Raw genomic sequence first — 19249 nt, 5'->3', positions numbered from 1 at the left:
TTTATTTGCTTTATATGATATATATCAAACTGCATGAATAGTTTCATGTTCCAATTTTTCAGGTAAATGTTAAGTATATGCTGATGAGCAAAATGAACATGATTCCTACTGTCATGAAAATGTAGTGATTTACTGAAACCATTCCCTAGTTTTGAACATTTACAGTATTTCTAGATTTTAATATTTATGTAGAACTGTAATGAATGCCTTTGTGCTAAATATTAATTTACTTAGGAATGAATTTACTCTACCACAGGAGTGAAATTACATTTTTATGGCTTTTAACTCATAGTTAATATTGCTTTCAAATACATAATAGTGGTGCATTTTTACTTATAAATTAAATGGCTTTATATTACTTTCCTTAAGACAATGCTATTTCACTAGCTTGTGAAATTAGTTTGGTCAATGAAAAAGTTATGAGATATACTGCTTTGTAGTGCTCAGGTAAAAATTATCTTGGTGTCTTGGATCACATTTTTTTCATTAAAAATAAAATATCATTATTATATAAGAGATATAAACTTTCAAAAATGAAATAAAGATTCAATGACAAAAAGTGGTGAAAAATAAGAAGTAATGAATTGCTTTTTCTCCTCTGGCTAGAAGTATGGTCACTGTTAACTAAAACACATGGACGATTTTACCTGTATAAAATTCCTACCTTCCTTGAAAGGTTTCTTATCTATAATGAATAATTCACATTTATGAGTTTTATATACCAAGTAGCTGTTTATAACTTGTTCTAACACAACTCTGTACATAATAAGAGTTGTTTTAAGCTTTGGGTGAAAAGTGTTTTTCAGATTTGTCAATAGTAGTTTAAAAGATAGTTTACTTTTGCTGAATTTACATATCTAAGAATATCTTCAAGTTCTTTTATGGAAATACCACTATAAATGTACGAAAAAGTTGTAGGAGAGAAAAGCCTAAAAGTGAAGAAAATGTAGTAAGCTACCACTGCTCTTTTTAGAGGAAAATTTACATTCTTCTATTTTCCTTTCAGCACATATATCTCTTTTCCACACACAAATGCACACACATAAACACATCTTTATGCACCCATGCACATTCAAAGCTAGTGTTAAAATAGGACGATAAAAAATAATTATTCAATAAACCAAACAGGTAGATTCAATTAATGAATACTGACTAATTCAGTTCAAACTTTAAAAAGTTGAGGGTGAACACTCCCACAATTTAAGAATAGGTTTCAAAAGCACCTGTGCACTTTAAAATATTACTGCTCTGTCCCCTTTAAATTTATTTTGCTTACAATCCCATTATGATGTCATCACTCAACATCACCAGTTTCAACTTACTATGCTCAAGTCCAGGCAACATACAGGCAGGGGAAATGTCTCTTCCAAGGTTGTAAGTCCTCTTTTTAATTCTTTTTAGTATTTCAAATAACCAATATGCTCAATTTGGCTACAAATGTATATGTTTAACTATAAAGAATGTTTCTTTCATAGTCGTTTTATTTATAAATTAGAATTTGTATTTTAAACAGAGATATGAAATTTTCAATAATATCTTAGATGTTTTGCTTTGAAATTTCAGGTGTGCAGTCTTTTTTACAAAATACCTATGAATCTTGACTGTTTTGTCTCTCTGAGTCTCAGTTTCTTATTACTACATCTTGTTTTAGGAATCATGAAAACAATAAACTAATGTGAAAGCACTTTAAAATGTAAAGCAGGACACAATGTAGTAAGACTATGTATGCTAGTTTGGTAAACTTAAATGTATGTGTAGGTAAAGTTAGACCATTCTATTTTTCTGATAAATACATTATTATGTCCAAGAAAGTATAGTAAGTTTATTTTTTGAAGACATCATTAAGTAGAAGATAAAGTATTATTCATATGGAATTAAACAGTTTTTCTGAAGCCTTTAGTTGCTGTAGTGTTGTTTTTTATTTTAAAAGTCAATCTCCTCTTAAAGAATATTTCTGAAAGTAATTTAAAAATTAAGATAATGTAAGCCATGCTAACTTACAACTACCAGATAATATCCCATGTTTATTAAATTGAAATATATGAGATTGCTTGTATTAAACTATTTTGACCTAAAAAATTGGAAATTTCATATGGTACAACCTAATATAAAACACTTGTAAAGTCTGTGAAAAAAATACAATTAATGTGGAATAAAAATATGGGGTATATGACCAGGCAATTTATAGGAAAAAAATTTTAATCGCCAGTAAACATTAAAAAGTGCACAAATTCAATAGCAAAAAGCTAATTCAGAAAATATTTCACTCAGAAATTCAAACTTTGGAGAATTATTCCATAGAAAGGAACTGTAGACATTTTCCCTCTTTAAATGATACATGTCTGTAATGTTCATATTTTTTTCTATTAGTGTGTATTACTTTTAGAAAATGAAAATTCAATAAGTTTGAAAGAAAGAAAAAGAGGGGGCCGGGCGTGGTGGCTCTCTCCTGTAATCCCAGCACTTTGGGAGGCCGAGGCGGGTGGACCACGATGTCAGGAGATCGAGACCATCCTGGCGAACACGGTGAAACCCTGGCTCTACTAAAAATACAAAAAAAAAATTAGCCAGGTGTGGTGGTGGGCGCCTGTAGTCCCAGCCACTAGGGAGGCTGAGGCAGGAGAATGGCATGAACCCAGGGGGCGGAGCTTGCAGTGAATGGAGATCGCGCCACTGCATTCCAGCCTAGGAGACAGAGAGAGAGAGAGAGAGACAGAGACAGAGAGAGAGAGAGAGAGAGAGAAGAAATTTGATCCAGAGATTAAAATTGAGCTCCCCAAAGTGAGCTTCTCAAATCACTAGCACTTTTACAAAGACATTTCTAGCTTGATGCTGCCTACATATGATCTTCCCTCTTAGATCACAAAGATCTCAGGTGTATGTCACCATTAGGCATTATCTCTTTGAAATTCACTGTCATTAGCAACACCCTGTATGTCCTCCTCTGCCTCCTATCTGAATTATAACTCTGTCCTCTTGCTGTATCTGAAACCCAACTCTCTCTCAAATTCATTGCTTTTCCTGCAGCCTTCAAGAGGGGTTGATGTTTTCCTTCCTACATCCTCTCCTACCACTGAACCCCAAAACGCAATAGATGTCGGCTTTATTCCTCAATGCTATTTCCAGGTCATTCTCCTTTCTTACTTCCCAAAATAGCCAGCTTTGAATCTCATGTCATCAACTTATATCACCTGTGACCTTTCCTTGTGGTATTCATGACCTAACTCCTAGTATTCTGCTTCATTTTGTGATGATTTTCAGTCTGGCTATCACTTTCTCCAAAAGTACCTTTGTCTTAATTTCTAGTAATTTTACTATTAGATGATCAATCTCATATCTAATATTTTAATTATTTAACTTTCTCTTCTCCAGTTATTTTGTCTTACATCGTACTTTAGTGGTTTACTACTGCACATATCCATCCAAAATCTCAAATTCAAACATTCCACTCTCCAACTGATACCTCAGGTACCTCTAATAATCTCATTTCAGCAATTCTACCTCTAAGACTGATCATTGATTCTACTACCTTTTCCCTGTTCCTTGCTAATAACCTTTCTGTGGCTTTTCTTCTGTTGCCTGTCATAAATCTTTTCCTATCTTAGATTTTTACAGGCTCATGGTGAATTAGCACAAATATTTCCTTGACTATATCCTCAGCTCCCTTTACCCCACTCTCTTTTTGGACATCTTTGCTGAAAAAAAGCTTAATTTTTAACAAATTTAAACCTCTAATTATGCCCCACTCCTTTGCAAGATAAATGTGGATGAGAAAAAAAAAAAAAAAAACTGTGTAACCATAATAATTATCTTCAATTTAAATATAAAATGACAAACTTCAAGTGGGCCATTAATGCTACCTGGCTGTAGTCTGCGTTCATCTTTACCCCAGTACCCCACCTTCAGTCCTATTAGAGCAGATGCTTTCCTTCTTGTTATATTTAACTCCTCTAACTAGGTATACTAGTTCCTGAAGGCTACTGTAAGAAACTACCAGAAACTGATTGGCTTAAACCATTATATATTGTCTCACAGTTCTGGAGACTACGAGTCCAAAATCAAGGTATCAGCAGGATTGGTTTACTCTAGAGGTTCTAAAGGAGACTCTGTTCCATGCCTCTCTCTCATAGTTTCTGGCAGTTCCTGGTATTGTGTGGCTTGTAGATGCATTGCACCAATATCTGCCGTCATCATCACATGGCATCCACTTTTTGTCTATGTCTCTTTCTCCCTTTGTTCTGATAATAAAAAGATTTTCTTTTCTTGTAAGAACACTAGTCACTAGATTAGGGCACAACTTAATTCAGTATGATCTCATCTTTATTTGATTACTCCTGCAAAGATCCAATACCAAATAAAGTAATATTCACAAGTACCAGATGTTAGAACTTGAATATAAATTTGGGGAACGTAATTCAACTCATAACACAGGATTGGATTTTCTTCACTATTTATGCATATAGCTTTTTTGTTAACTCATATTCTTCTATATCATCATTTTTTCTTAACTCTTTGTAGATTTTGTCCCATCAGTGTTCAGAAAAAAATTAGCAACTCCTACCATTTAAAAAAATCCCATTTCCACTTAAAAAATCCCTTTTCCTTCACAGCCTGTTCCAGCTCCCACCCCATTTTCCATCATCTTTGTATAGAAAATCTCTTGGAAAGAATTATTCATATTAGTTATCTTCACTTCCTTTTCTCCAACTAACAATCTCTTTTTAAACTATATTTTAATTGAAAAATTGAATGCATATATATGGTGGATAATTCAAAAAGAACAAAAGGAGAGTTGGCAAAATTCACTCTCCTATACTAGATTCCCAGATCCATTAATGGAGATAATCACTATTACTACTTTCTTTTCTCTCCCAGACTTATTTCAGATTTTGTCCTTACCATTCCATGGAATGGCTTTTACATTCACAGTTCCACTAGCAGCACTTGATACAACTGACCCCGTTCATGAAATATTCTTCTCTTGGTTATCATGCCACTCTGCTTTCTTGGTTTCCCTTCTATTATATTACTATTCCTTATCAGCCTCTGTTGCTGGTTTCTCTTCACCTCTTCAATCTATAAATGTTGAATAGCCCAAAAACTTAGATCTCGGACTTCTTTTTTTCTTATCTACAAGCATTTAGTATACAGTATCATCCAGTCTAATGACTTTATATCCCATCTAAATGCTGATGAATTCTAAATTTATATCTCTGTTCCAGACCACACCTCTAATTTTCAGATTTATATGTACAACCAATTTATTGACAATTCCACTTAGATGTCTAATATATATCTCCAACTTAATATGTGCAAAATGAAATTATTATTTTATACCCCTTCTAAACCTGCTCATCCATAAGTATTCTGCATCTCAGAAATTAGCACTACTATTCACTCAGTTGTTTAAGCAAACATACACATGCATACACACACACACACACACACACACACACACACACTCCAACATACCTTTGGCGTCATCCTCAATTGCCCTCTTTCTCTAGCAGTGAACATCCAGTACATCACCAAATCCTATAGGGATTACCTTTAAAATATATCTAGAATTTAGTCCCAACATCAGTTCTGCCATCAACTCTAAACCATTTTGATCTCTTATTTAGATTATTGCTAAAACCTCTGTGCGTGTTACCTTGATTAGTTTCATATTGCCTCTGTAAAAAATTGCCATATACTTTGTGGATTAAAATGATAGAAATTTAATCCCTTACATTTCTGCAAGACATAAGTACAAAATGAGTCATTCAGAGCTAAAATCAAGTTATTGGAAAGGCTGATTCTTTCTGAAGGCATCAGAAGTGATTGTATTCCCTGCCTTTTTTTGCTTCTCATGGCTGCTAGCATTTCTTGGTTTTTGACTGCATCATTCTGATCTCTTCAATGTCATCGTATTGCATTTCTTCTGTAATCAAATCTTCTTTTACCTATTTCTTATATGCACAATTGTAATAACACTTAGGACCCACCGGGATAATCTAAGATTTTAATCGCACCTGCAAATTGTCATTTGCCATGTAAGATAAGATTCATAACTTCCAGGATTGTTGCAGGAAGTCAGGGACCCTGAAGGGAGGAATCGGCTGAAAGCACAGCAGAAGAACATAAATTGTGAAGATTTCATGGACATTTATTAGTTCCCCAAATTAATACTTTTATAATTTCTTACGCCTGTCTTTACTTTAATCTCTTAATCCCGTCATCTTTGTAAGTGGAGGATGAATGTTGCTTCAGGACCCTGTGATGACTGTGTTAACTGCACAAATTGTTTGTAGAGCATGTGCATTTGAATATGAAATCCAGCAATTTAAGAACATGATAACAGCGATTTTCAGGGAACAAAGGAGATAACTTTAAAGTCTGACTGTTTGTGGGCCTGGCGGAATAGAGCCATATCTCTCTTATTACCAAAAACAGGTAAGATAAATATCGCTGAATATTAATAATTAACAGCCCTGTGAAAAGAATGTATTCCCAGGGCAGGGCCTCTAAAATGGCCGACCTGGCAGTGTCTGCCTTATGCAGATGTAAATAGGGTTGAAACACACCCTAGTCTCCTGCAGCACCCTCAGGCTTGCTAGGATTAGGAGACTCCAGCCTGACAAATTGTAGTCAAACCAGTTCTCTGCACTTGAACCTTGTTTATCAGTGACAATGCCTGCACAGCTGGACATGGAAGTTCATTAGTGATTCTAGTTTCACCCTGACCTTGTGGTCTCGCCCTGACCTCCTGCCTTATGATCTTTTGTCGCCCCTGAAGCATGTGATCTCTGTGACCCACATCCTATTCGTACACTCCCTCCCTTTTGAAAATTGCTAATAAAAACTTGCTGGTTTTAAAGCTCAGGGGGCATCATGGAACCTGCCTACATGTGATGTCTCCCCCGGACACCCAGCTTTAAAATTTCTCTCCTTTGTACTCTTTCCCTTTATTTCTCAGACCAGTCAACACTTAGGGAAAATAGAAAAGGACCCACATTGAATATCGGTGGTGGGTTTCCCCAATAAGGGATTAGAAAATTGGTGTCTTTAGGGTATATTATTCAGCCTACTACAGTCTGTCTTGAACCCCAAATATTCATTTCTATCCCACATGCAAATACAGTCACTCAAAGCTAAACTAACATCTACAAAACTATCACCTCATTTCAGTATTAACTCAAGTCCAATATCATATGCAAATATCATCAGTACTAAAAACCCAGTTGCTATAGTGTAAATCATCTAAGTCAAGTATAGTGAGATTCTGTATATGTTCCATCCTGAGGTGAAATTACCCTATATCTGTATAACTGTAAAATTAAAAAACACATTTTCTGCTCCAAAAATACAATGATTGAACATGGACAGAATAACAATCATAGACATTTTGACTCCATAAAACGGGAACATAAAACAAAACAAAACAAAAAAATGGAATCATTGGCCTCAAGCGATTTCTAAGTCAAACTGAGTAAACTCCGTTAGATATCAATGTCTGTGAATAATCTACTGAGGCTTGAGATTCCACTACCTTGGCCCATGGCTCCACCCCTGGGCTTTTAGCTCTATCCTCAGAGTTAGCCATCATATTTCTTAAAGGATAGCACATGTTTGCAACTGAGTCGCTCTGCCTGCCTGATTCCTGCCTGTATAGATTTATCAGTTTAATTCTTTCATCCTTCCTCTCTCATCCCTTTTCATCCCAAACTCTCAGTGTTTCTGCTGGTATAACATTCTCAGAAACTTGTGCTTCTCTTGTGTATACTATGAGGATACCAGCCATTAAAAAAAGGTTCCTCCACAGATGTTTATACAGAAAATATTTTTAGACATTTAGTCTATATTCCTGGCTTTTGCGGAGATGGTTGATCAGATCCTTAAGTAACATGCTTTATCTTCCAGCACTAGCAAAATATTGTCCAGCCCCACTCAGCACTCTCTCTGGAGAACAATTCCCTGACAGTGAACCTTAATTTATCATCTTTCAAAGTCTGTGTACAGTGAGAATTTCCCAAATAATTAAGTCCTGGTGATTGTTTGCATAGCAATTCTTCCCTTAATTATATTTATTTTCCTTCTCATTTTACTATAGGCGGCAAAAAGAAACTGCATTATACATTCAATGCTTTCCTTGAAAATCTCCTCAACTGAATATCCTAGTTCATTACTTATGTTCTTCACATAACTGTAGAACACAGTTCAGCTGTTTCTGCCACTATACAGATGGCATTATCTTTCCCCCAGTCTTCAATAACATGTTTTTCACTACCTCCTGAGTTCTCACCAGCAACATCTTTAAAATCCATATTTCATCAAGTCTTTTTATGATGATTTATGTATTCTCAAAGATGATGTAGGCTTTCTTCTACAATGTTCCTCACTTTCTCTGAGTTTTCACCAACAAAGTATTCGACATCCATATTTTCTAGCAGTTTTATTCAAGGCAATCAAGGCTTTATCTATCACATTCCTTAAAATTATTTTAATGTCTTTCCAATGCCCAGTTCCAAAACTACTTCTACATCTTTAAATATATATTACAGCAACAACCACTCCTGGTACCAACATTTGCATTAATTTTCTATTGTTGTTGTGGAAAATTGTCACAAACATAGTAGCTGAAACAACATAGTTTTACAGTTGTGGAGGTCTGAAATCTAAAATCTATTTCACTGAGCTAAAATCAAGGTGTTAGTAAGGCTGATTTCTTCTAACCTCTGAGGGGAAAATCTATTTCCTTGCCTTTTTTACCTTTCAGTGGCTACTCATAATTTTTGGCTAGTCCCCATTCTTCCTCCTTCAAAGTGCACCACTCCAATCTCTGCTTTCATAATCACTTTGCTTTCTCCTCCTCTGACCCTCTTTTCTTCCTCTTATAATAGTTTTGGTGATTACATTTTGTGCCCTCTTGAACAATCCAGATAACCTCCCAGTCTCAAGACTCTCAGTTTAACCGCTTATGCAAAGTCCCGTTTGCCATATACGATAACATGCACAGGTGCTAGAAATTAAAGTGTGGATTTTTTTTTATTGTTCAGCCTTCAACAATACTTAATATTCAATTGTTGAATGAATAATTTAGTGAAAACTACAGCATAATTTCTTGTCTAAGTTTGAGGATTAAATTCATTTGATTATCAGGAAATAAACTTTAAAGAAAAGTGATGAATTAAACATAAATGGTGCAAAAACAATAGGACAAGAAGAAAGTTATCTTTATAAAGAGTAGATTTGAAATAGAGAGTGCATAAACTGAGAAGGGATACAAGATTTTAAGAGCAGGATTTCACCCCAGATCAAATCAAGCAAATATAATTATTCAACTACATTAAAGCATTACATATTTGAAAGTTTATTATGAACACTGAAACACTATAAAAGCATAATGAAAATATTACCTATTATTCCTATTGTTGTCATAACCATACTATTTCTCTAAAGAATCTTTGTCATGATGTTCAAAGAAATGTGTATTTTATTTATTTATTTATTTATCTATTTTCTCTTTCCATTATTAGAGAAGGAAAAACTGGTACAGTTTGTAATAACTGGATAATGGGAGTTCAATATATCACTATATTTCATCATGGTTATAGATTTTATGCCCAGTTTAATAAATATTTGTCTACTCTACTATCCTTAAGATATCCTCCTTTGTTACCTCCTAGAACTTTTATTATTTTAAAGTTCAGCTTTAGGTCTTCAGTCTATCTGAGATTGATTCTGGTACTTATTGTGAAATGGTGGTCAAGAATCACACTTTTCCCCTTGTAGATACTTAATTGATTAAAATCATTATTGAAAACACCATTTTTCTCCAGTGCATGAAAACTTTGGTATAATTTGTGTGACTGTATCTATATAGGTCTCTTATTTTGCTTTCCATTCAACTTAATCAGTTATTTGTCTTTCTATCTATGTTCCATTATCTCAATTACTGTCACTTTAAAATAACTTGTTATGTTAATATGTGGCATTATATATCTTTCATGTTATTTTACTTCCAAATTGTCTTGTATATGCTTGAATCTTTTATTTCCGTATAAATGGTAGAATCACTAGACAGTAATCACAAAAACATTTAAACAATTATTGGGATTACATTGAATTAATACTTGAATTTGAAAATAATTGCTATAGTTTGTATTACTGAGCCTTTCATACTCTAACATGTTATATATTTCTATTTGGGTAGTTTTTTAAAATGTATCTTAATATTAGTTTCTACTATTCAGTATAAAACTATTGTACATATATATTTTTATATTTATTTCTAGGTATTTGCTATTTTTTATTTGATTGCATAAATGGCATTACTAAAATATTTTCTAAATGTTTTTTCATGGTATATAGAAAGGTAATTATAGTTTATCTCTTTGTTAACTTTTAAAGCTCAGGAGTATATGTGCACATTTGGTATATAGGTAAACTTGTGTCATGGTGGTTCACTGTACAGATTATTTAATCACTCAGGTATTAAGCCTGGTACCCATTAGTTATTTTTTATGATCCTCTCCCTCCTCCTACCCTCCATCCTCTGATAGACCCCAGTGTGTGTTGCTCTACTCTACGTGTCCATGTGTTCTCATCATTCAGCTCCCATTTATAAGTAAGAACATATGGTGTTTGGTTTTCTGTTTCTGCTCTAGTATGCTGAGGATAATAGCTCCCAACTCCATCCATAGCCCTGCAAAGAACATGATCTCATTCATTTTTATAGCTACATAGTATTCCATAGTGGATATGTACCACATTTTTTAAATCTAGTCTACCGTTGATGGGCATTTGGGTTCATTTCATGTCTTTGCTATTGTGAGTAGTGTTGCAATGAACATAAGCATGCATTTATCTTTATAATAGAATGATTTCTATTCCTTTAGGTATATACTCAGTAATGGGATTGCTGGGTCAATTTGTATTTCTTCCTCTAAGTCTTTAAGGAATTGTCACATTTTCTTTCACAATGGTTGAACTAATTTATACTCCTGCCAACAGTGTATAAGCATTCCTTTTTCTCCACAACCTTACCAACATCTGTTATTTTCTGAATTTTTAAAAATAGCTAAAAGCTCAGCATCACAGATCAATACAGAAATGCAAATGAAAACCGCAATGAGATACAGTCTCACACCAGTCAGAATGGCTATTATTACATTTTATCTTTGTCTCTAATAATCTCACTAAATTCCCTCATTAATTTTAATAGTGCCCCTATAGATATTTTGAATGTTCTATGTAAGCAGTCATGCTCCGTTTAAATAGTGACAGTTTTATTTCTTCTTTTTTCTCTTCTTATGATTTTAACTTATTTTTACTTGCCTCATCTTTCTTCTTATCACACTAAAATTTCCATCACCATGTTAAATTAAAATTATACTAGTGAACATCTTTTACTTGTTTCTGAGGTCAGGGAAAATTTTCCAACTTTTCACTATAGAGTAATACATTTGTTGTAGGTTTTCTGTAGGTTCCCATTATTAGATTAAGGTAGTTCTTGTCTCTTCCTTGTTTGCTAAAGATTTACATAAATAAGTGTTAGATATTATCAAATATTTTTTCTCAATGTTGAGATGATAATATATTTTTTCTTCTTTATGCTAAAGATTTATTATAAATAGTGTTAGATATCAAATTTTATTTTCTACATGTTGAAATGATCATATAGTTTTTTTCTTCTTTACTGTCTTAATATAGTCAATTTCATATGTTAAACCAACCTGAAATAATCTCCATTTGGTCGTGATATAATATCCTTTCTATGTATTAAATTTTCCAAAAATGTTTAATGATTTTGGCATCAGCTTGACACGGTGTCTCATGCTAGTAATTCCAGTGCCATGGGAGGACAAGGTACGAGGATTGCTTGAGGCCAATAATTTGAGACCAGTCTAGACAACATAATCAGATCCTGTCTCTACAAAAAAATAAAAAATAAATAAAAATCAGCCAGGTATTGAAGTGTGCCCTGTACTCCTAGCTACTTGGGAGAGTAAAGCAGGAGGATCACTTGAGCCCACAAGTTAAAAGAGTTGCAACGAGCAATGACCATGCCACTGTACTCCAGTATGGGTGACAGAAAGATACCCTTTCTCAAAAAAAAAATAAGAAAAAAGAATTTTGGCATAAACGTTTATAAAAGATGTAGGCCTATAATTCTACTTTGTGTTAAAGAATTTATCAGGTGTTGGTATCTAGGTTATGCTCCCTTCATAAAAAAATTTATAAATGTTTCCTCCTTTTCTATTCTCTGAATGAGTTTGTAAACAATTTTTTTTTAGGAATTTGTAAGAAAGGTTCAATGAAGACATTTGGACCTGGCATTCACTGTGTCTGTACGTTATTAATTATTAAAACTTTTAATGATTAAGACTAAGCCTGGCACTGAGTAGGTCTTAAGCCTGGGTATTGGGGCCAACCTGGAGGTTGGGTCCATGGGTGCCCACCAGGGGCCTGAGGGCATGGGGGTTGGTGTGGAGCCTGGGTTTGCAAGTGCCAGCCCATATTTTAGGACTGTGGGGGCCAATCATAGGGCTGCGGCAGGCTTGAAATTTTGGTCTATGTTGGTAGTCTCCTGTGGACAGTCTGATGCCTAAGGCTGTGGTGGTTGCCTGGACTTGGGGTCTTCAAGTGCCAGCCTGGTGACTAGAGCTGTGGCAGCCAGCCTGGCAGTAAGGCAGGACTGGAGCTTTGAGCAGGCCTGAAATCTGAGTCTATGGAACAAGCCAGAACTCTGGGGGCTAGTCTGGCACTGAGATAGACCTGGACGCTCAATCCATGGGTGCTGGCCTTGAGTCTGCAGGTTTCAGCCTCATCTGCAGTGGGGGCAAACCTGGAGACTGAGTATGCCAGGCAGTCTGGAGCCTAGGGCCATGAGGTCCTGCATGGTGCCCGGTTATACTGGGGCAGGTCTGCAATTATATGCCATATAAACTCAATACATTGATGCTTGTTGTGACTTGCTTCATGCCCCAGTATGTGGTCACTTTTGTTAAATGTTCTATGTGAATTTGAAAAAAATTATATATAATGCAATTGTTTGGTGTAGTGTTTTTATAGGATGTCAAACTTCGTTATTCAAGTTTTCTATATCTCCTTTGATATACATTTTATTTCTGTTTGATTAGTTATTAAGATAGGTATGCTAAAGCTCCAACTGTAATTGTGAGTTTATACAGTACTACTTTTAGTTTTATATTTTTTCATTACATTTTCCCCTGTATTATCATTTATACATTCTTTTATTATTAATTTGTTGTTATTCCAGGGATTAGATTAATCTTTGACATCTTATAGTTTAGTATGAATTAATATTTCCATTAGTTCTCAAAAAATGTAAGCACCTTGCACTTTAATTCAATTTATTCCACCCACATTGTTACACTATTATTATTATACACTTATGTATTCCAAACTTAGTAGATTATAATTAATATTATTTGTAAATAATATTTATATTCTATACTTGCTCTTTTGATGGTCTTTATTTTATCTTGTGTTAAATGAGGATTATCTCAGGTCATATTTTCCTGCCTGGAGAAATCTCATTAATATTTCCTTTAGTGCTTTCTGCTTGCAATGAAATTATCATCGTTTTTGTTTGTTTAAAAATATCTTTCTTACAATCCTTTGGGTATATACCCAGTAGTGGGATGGCTGGGTCATATGGTACATCTAGTTCTAGATCCTTGAGGAATTGCCACACTGTCTTCCATAATGGTTGAACTAGTTTACAATCCCACCTACAGTGTAAAAGTGTTCCTATTTCTCCACATCCTCTCCAACACCTGTTGTTTCCTGATTTTTTAATGATTGCCATTCTAACTGGTGTGAGATGGTATCTCATTGTGGTTTTGATTTGCATTTCTCTGATGGCGAGTGATGATGAGCATTTTTTCATGTGTCTGTTGGCTGTATGAATGTCTTCTTTTGAGAAATGTCTGTTCATATCCTTTCCCCACTTTTGGATGGGGTTGTTTGTTTTTTTCTTGTATATTTGTTTGAGTTCTTTGTAGATTCTGGAAATTAGCCCTTTGTCAGATGAGTAGATTGCAAAAATTTTCTCCCATTCTGTAGGTTGCCTGTTCACTCTGATGGTAGTTTCTTTTGCTGTGCAGAAGCTCTTTAGTTTAATTAGATCCCATTTGTCAATTTTGGCTTTTGCTGCCATTGCTTTTGGTGTTTTAGACATGAAGTCCTTGCCCATGCCTATGTCCTGAAAGGTACTACCTAGATTTTCTTCTAGGGTTTTTATGGTATTAGGTCTAACATTTAAGTCTCTAATCCATCTTGAATTAATCTTCATATAAGGAGTAAGGAAAGGATCCAGTTTCAGCTTTCTACTTATGGCTAGCCTATTTTCCCAGCACCATTTATTAAATAGGGAATCCTTTCCCCATTTCTTGTTTATCTCAGGTTTGTCAAAGATCAGATGGCTGTAGATGTGTGGTATTATTTCTGAGGACTCTGTTCTGTTCCATTGGTCTATATCTCTGTTTTGGTACCAGTACCATGCTGTTTTGGTTACTGTAGCCTTGTAGTATAGTTTGAAGTCAGGTAGCATGACGCCTCCAGCTGTGTCCTTATGACTTAGGATTGTCTTGGCAATGCGGGCTCTTTTTTGGTTCCATATTGATGAATTGATGGGTGCTGACGAGTTGATGGGTGCAGCACACCAACATGGCATAAGTATACATATGTAACAAACCTGCACGATATGCACATGTACCCTAGAACTTAAAGTATAATAAAAATAAAATCTTTCTTTAAGAATGTTAAAGATAGCTAGAGAGAAAGGACAGGTAACCTACTAAGAAAACCCCATCAGGCTAACAGTGGAACTGTTAAACCCTAAAACCCAGAAGAGATTGTGTAAACCCTAAAACCCAGAAGAGATTGTGACGCTATATTTGACATTTTTAAAGAAAAAAAAAATCAACCAAGAATTTCACATCCAGCCAAACGAAGCTTCTGAAGCAAAGGAGAAATAAGATCCTTCTCAGATAAGCAAATGCTGATGAAGTATATTACCGCCTGACATGCCTTACAAGAGATCTTGAAAACAACTCTAAATATGAAAAGAAGAAAACATTACCAATGAACACAAAAACACACTTAAATACATATATCAGTGACACTATAAAGTAACCACATAAACAAGTCAACATAATGACCAGCTAACAACACCATGTCAGGATCAAATCCACATATATCAATATTAACTTTAAACGTAAATGACTAAATGCCCAATTTAAAAGACAGACGGTAGAAAGCTATATAAAAAAGCAAGACCCAATGGTATGATATTTCTAAGAGACGCTTCTTACATGCAATGACATCCATAGGCTCAAAATTAAGGGATGAAGGAAAATAAACTAAACAAATGGAAATCAGACAAAAAGCTGGGGCTGTAACCCTAATTTCAGATAAAACAGACTTTAAACTAACAAAGATAAAAAATAAGAGCATTACAGCAGGGAGGGGCTAAGTAGCCACCTAGAAATAGCTACGGTCGAAGGCTCCCACCAAGAACAAAAACGGAGACTGAATCCTGCACCAGCAACTAAGGTATCCAGGTTCTCTCTCATTGGGACTATTAGGCAGTTTGCAGGACCCATGGAGAGTGTATAAAAGCAAGGCAGAGTGATAGCCCACCTGCGAGCTGCATGGGGCAAGGGGAGTTCCCACCCACCCAAGGGAGGTAGTGAGTGTGCAACCCCACTCAGGAAACCACACTTCTTCCACAGATCTATGCAACCCAAAGATCAGGAGATTCCCTCATGATCCCATGCCACCAGGGCCTTGGATCCCAAGCACAGAGCTGTGCAGATTCTCAGAGGCCACATGGCTGCAGACTGCCTAAGATGACTGAGCTCCTGGAAGGGTGGGTGACAGCCATCTCTGTGGCTGCCTGCTGCCTAAGATGACTGAGCTCCTTGCCAGAGGGGTGGCAGCCATCACTGAAGCTCCAGTCCCCTGGTTGGTGCCAGGGAGACTGAGTGGTTTAGACCAGGAGAAAGTTCCCACAGCACAGCACAGTGGCTGTGACAGATCACGGCCAGACTGCCTCTTTTGGCTGGACGTAGACCCACTGGGTAAGCCCTCCCTGCAGGAATTTCAGCAACTCCAGACAGGGCGTTATGGACAAAACTCTGATCCCCCTGGGGCAGATCCCCTGAGGGGAGCAGTGGCCACAGTCTCTACAGATCAGTGGACTTAGTTTTTCCCCTGCTGGCTCTGAGAAATTCAGACAGTCCAGAAGAGTGAGATTCCTCCCAATACAGGGCACCCTCTCTGCTAAGTGGCTGTCAGAGTGCTGTGTTAAGTGAGTCTGTGATCCCATGCTTCCTGACTGTGTGAGACCCCCACAATGGGTTGTTAGACACCTTTTTAGGAGCATTCCCTCTGGTGTCAGGTTGGTTACCCTGTGGGATGAAGCTCCCAGAAGAAGTAGCAGACCAACCATCTTTGCTGTTCTACTGCCTCCAGTGGTGACACCTCCAGGGGCAGCAGAGGCCTAGGCCAATAGGACCTGGAGTGGACCCCCAGCAAACCACAGCAGCCCTACAGAAAAGAGGCCTGTTAAAAGAAAAATAACAGTAATTAACAACAGCAGAATGAACAAAAGTCCCTACAAAAACCCTATCCAAACATCAGCATCCTCAAAGATTGAAACTAGATAAACTCAAGAAGGTAAGAAAAGAATAAATAAAAAACTGAAACCTCAAAAATCCAGAGTGCCTTTTCTCCTCCTAATGATTACAACACCTCGTCAGCAAAGTCATAGAACTGGGCTGAGGCTGAGATGGATTAACTAATAGAAATAGGCTTCAGAATGTGGATAACAGCAAACTTCACTGAGCTAAAGGAGCATGTTCTATCTCAATGCAAAGAAGCTAAGAACCATGATAAAACATTACAAGAGCTGTTAACCAGAATAACTGTTTAGAGAGAAATATAAATGTCCTAATAAAGCTGAAAAACACAACATAAGAACTTCACAATGCAACCACAAGTATCAATAGCCAGACAGACAAAGTGGAGGAAAGAATTTTAGAAATTCAAGGCTATCTTGCTGAAATGAGAAAGACAGACAGACAAGATTAAAGAAAAAAGAATGAAAGGAACAAACAAAACCTCTGAGAATTGTGGGATTATGTAAAAAAGATGAAACCTGAGACTGATTGGGGTACCTAAAGAAGACAGGGAGACTGAAACCAAGCTGGATAAAATACTTCAGGATCTCATCCAGGAAAACTCCCCCAGCTTAACACAGCATGCCAACATTCAAATTCAGGAAATCCAGAGAACCCCAGTAAGATACTCTGTGAAAAGATCAACCTCAAGACACAATCATCAGATTCTCCAAGGTTAAAACAAAGAAAAATGTTAAGGGCAGCCAGAGAGAAAGGTCAGGTCACCTACAAAGGGAAACCCATCAGAATCACAGCAGAGCTCTCAGCAGAAATGCCACAAGCCAGAAAAGATTGGGGCCAATGTTCACTATTCTTAAAGAAAAAATTTTAAACCCTGAATACCATATCTGGCCAAATGAAGCTTCATGAGCAAAAGAGAAATAAAGTCTTTTACAGACAAGCAAATACTGAGGGAATTTGTCACCACCAGGCCTGCCTTGCAGGAACTCCTGAGGGAAGCACTAAATATGGGAAGGAAAAATTGTTACCAGCCACTACAAAAACACACTGAAGTACACAGACCAATAACACTATGAAGCAACTACCACAACAAGTCTGCAAAGTAACCAGCTAGCATTATGGTGATAGGATATAATACATACATGACAATATTAACCTTAAATGTAAATGGGCTAAATGTCCCTATGAAGAAACACAAAATAGCAAGTTGGATAAAGTCAAGAATCTTTGTTGTTCTGTTTTCAAGAGAACCAGCTCATGTGCAAAGACACACATATGCTCAACAAAAGGGATGGAGGAAAATCTACCAAGCAAATGTAAAGCAGAAAAATAGTAGATGTTGCTGTCTTAGTTTCTGACATAATAGGCTTTAACTCAACAAAGATCAAAAAAGACAAACAGGACATTACATAATGACAAAGGATCCAAAAAGAGCTAACTATTCTAAATATATGTATATACCCAATATAGGAGCTCCCAAATTTAAAAAAAAAAAAAAGTGTTTAGAGACCTAAAAAGAAACTTAGACTCCCAAACAATAAAAGTGGGAGACATTAACAGTCACTGTTAATATTAGACAGATCATCAAGACAGAAAATTAACAAAGCTATTCAGGACTTGAACTCAGCTCTGGATCAAGTTGACCTGGTAGATACCTACAGAACTCTGCATCCAAAACCAACAGAATATGCATTTATCTCTGTTCCACATGGCACTTACTCTAAAATCTATCACATATTTGGAAATGAAATACTCCTCAGCAAATGCAAATGAACTGAAAACATAACAAACAGTCTCTCAGATTACAGCTTAATCAAATTAGAACTAAAGATTAAGAAACTCACTCAAAACCACACAGCTACATGGAAAATGAACCTGCTCCTGAAAGAATACTGGGTAAATAATAAAATTAAGGGAGAAAGCAAGAAGTTCTTTGAAACCAATGAGATCAGAGACAATGTACTAGAATCTCTGGTACACAGGTAAAGCAGGGTTAAGAGAGAAACTTATAGCACTCAATACCCACATCAAAAGCTGGAAAGATCTCAAATAAACACCCTAACATCACAACTAAAATAACTAGAGAACCAAGAGCAAACAAACCCCAAAGCTAGCAGAAGACGAGAAATAACTAAGATCAGAGTAGAACTGAAGGAGATAGAGACACAAAAAAAGCCCTTCAAAAAATCAAGGAATCCAGGAGCTATTTATTTATTTATTTATTTATTTATTTAATAATAACATAATATTAATAATAATAATTTTAAAAAGATATCTCAATAATATAATAAAATAGACCAACTGCTAACCAGACTAATAAAGAAGAATATAGAGAAGAATCAAATAGACACAATCAGAAATGATAAGGGGCATATCAACACTGACTTCACAGAAACACAAACGACCATTAGAGAGTACTATAAACACCTCTATGCAAAATAAGCTGGAAAATCTAGAAGAAATGGATAAATTCCTGGATGTATACATTCCCAATAGTGAAACAAAAAGAAATTGAATCCCTGAATAGACCAACAATGATTTCTGAAATTGAGGCAGTAATAAATAGCCTATCAGTCAAAAAAAAAAAAAAAAAAAAA

The 19249-nt window shown here is 35.8% G+C and overlaps 1 protein-coding gene across 2 annotated transcripts in view; it reads left to right on the top strand.

Moving 5' to 3' along the window:
- Positions 1 to 1306: 1306 nt before the first annotated feature.
- CYLC1 (cylicin 1) overlaps positions 1307 to 19249 on the top strand; it is a 43898-nt gene continuing 25955 nt past the window's right edge. The window contains exon 1 of one of the 2 annotated variants that reach the window (XM_023202841.1): positions 1307 to 1371. In XM_023202841.1, the coding sequence (XP_023058609.1) occupies positions 1358 to 1371 (14 nt within the window). In that variant the 5' untranslated portion in view covers positions 1307 to 1357. Of the gene's footprint in view, positions 1375 to 19249 lie in introns of both variants that reach the window. The other variant, XM_023202839.2, reaches the window with a different exon arrangement.

Source organism: Piliocolobus tephrosceles, chromosome 12, assembly GCF_002776525.5.
Source record: "Piliocolobus tephrosceles isolate RC106 chromosome 12, ASM277652v3, whole genome shotgun sequence".
NCBI classification, from domain to species: Eukaryota; Metazoa; Chordata; class Mammalia; order Primates; family Cercopithecidae; genus Piliocolobus; species Piliocolobus tephrosceles.
The sequence above is the reverse complement of the archived record's forward strand: the minus strand, read 5'-3'. Positions and strand labels throughout refer to the sequence as shown.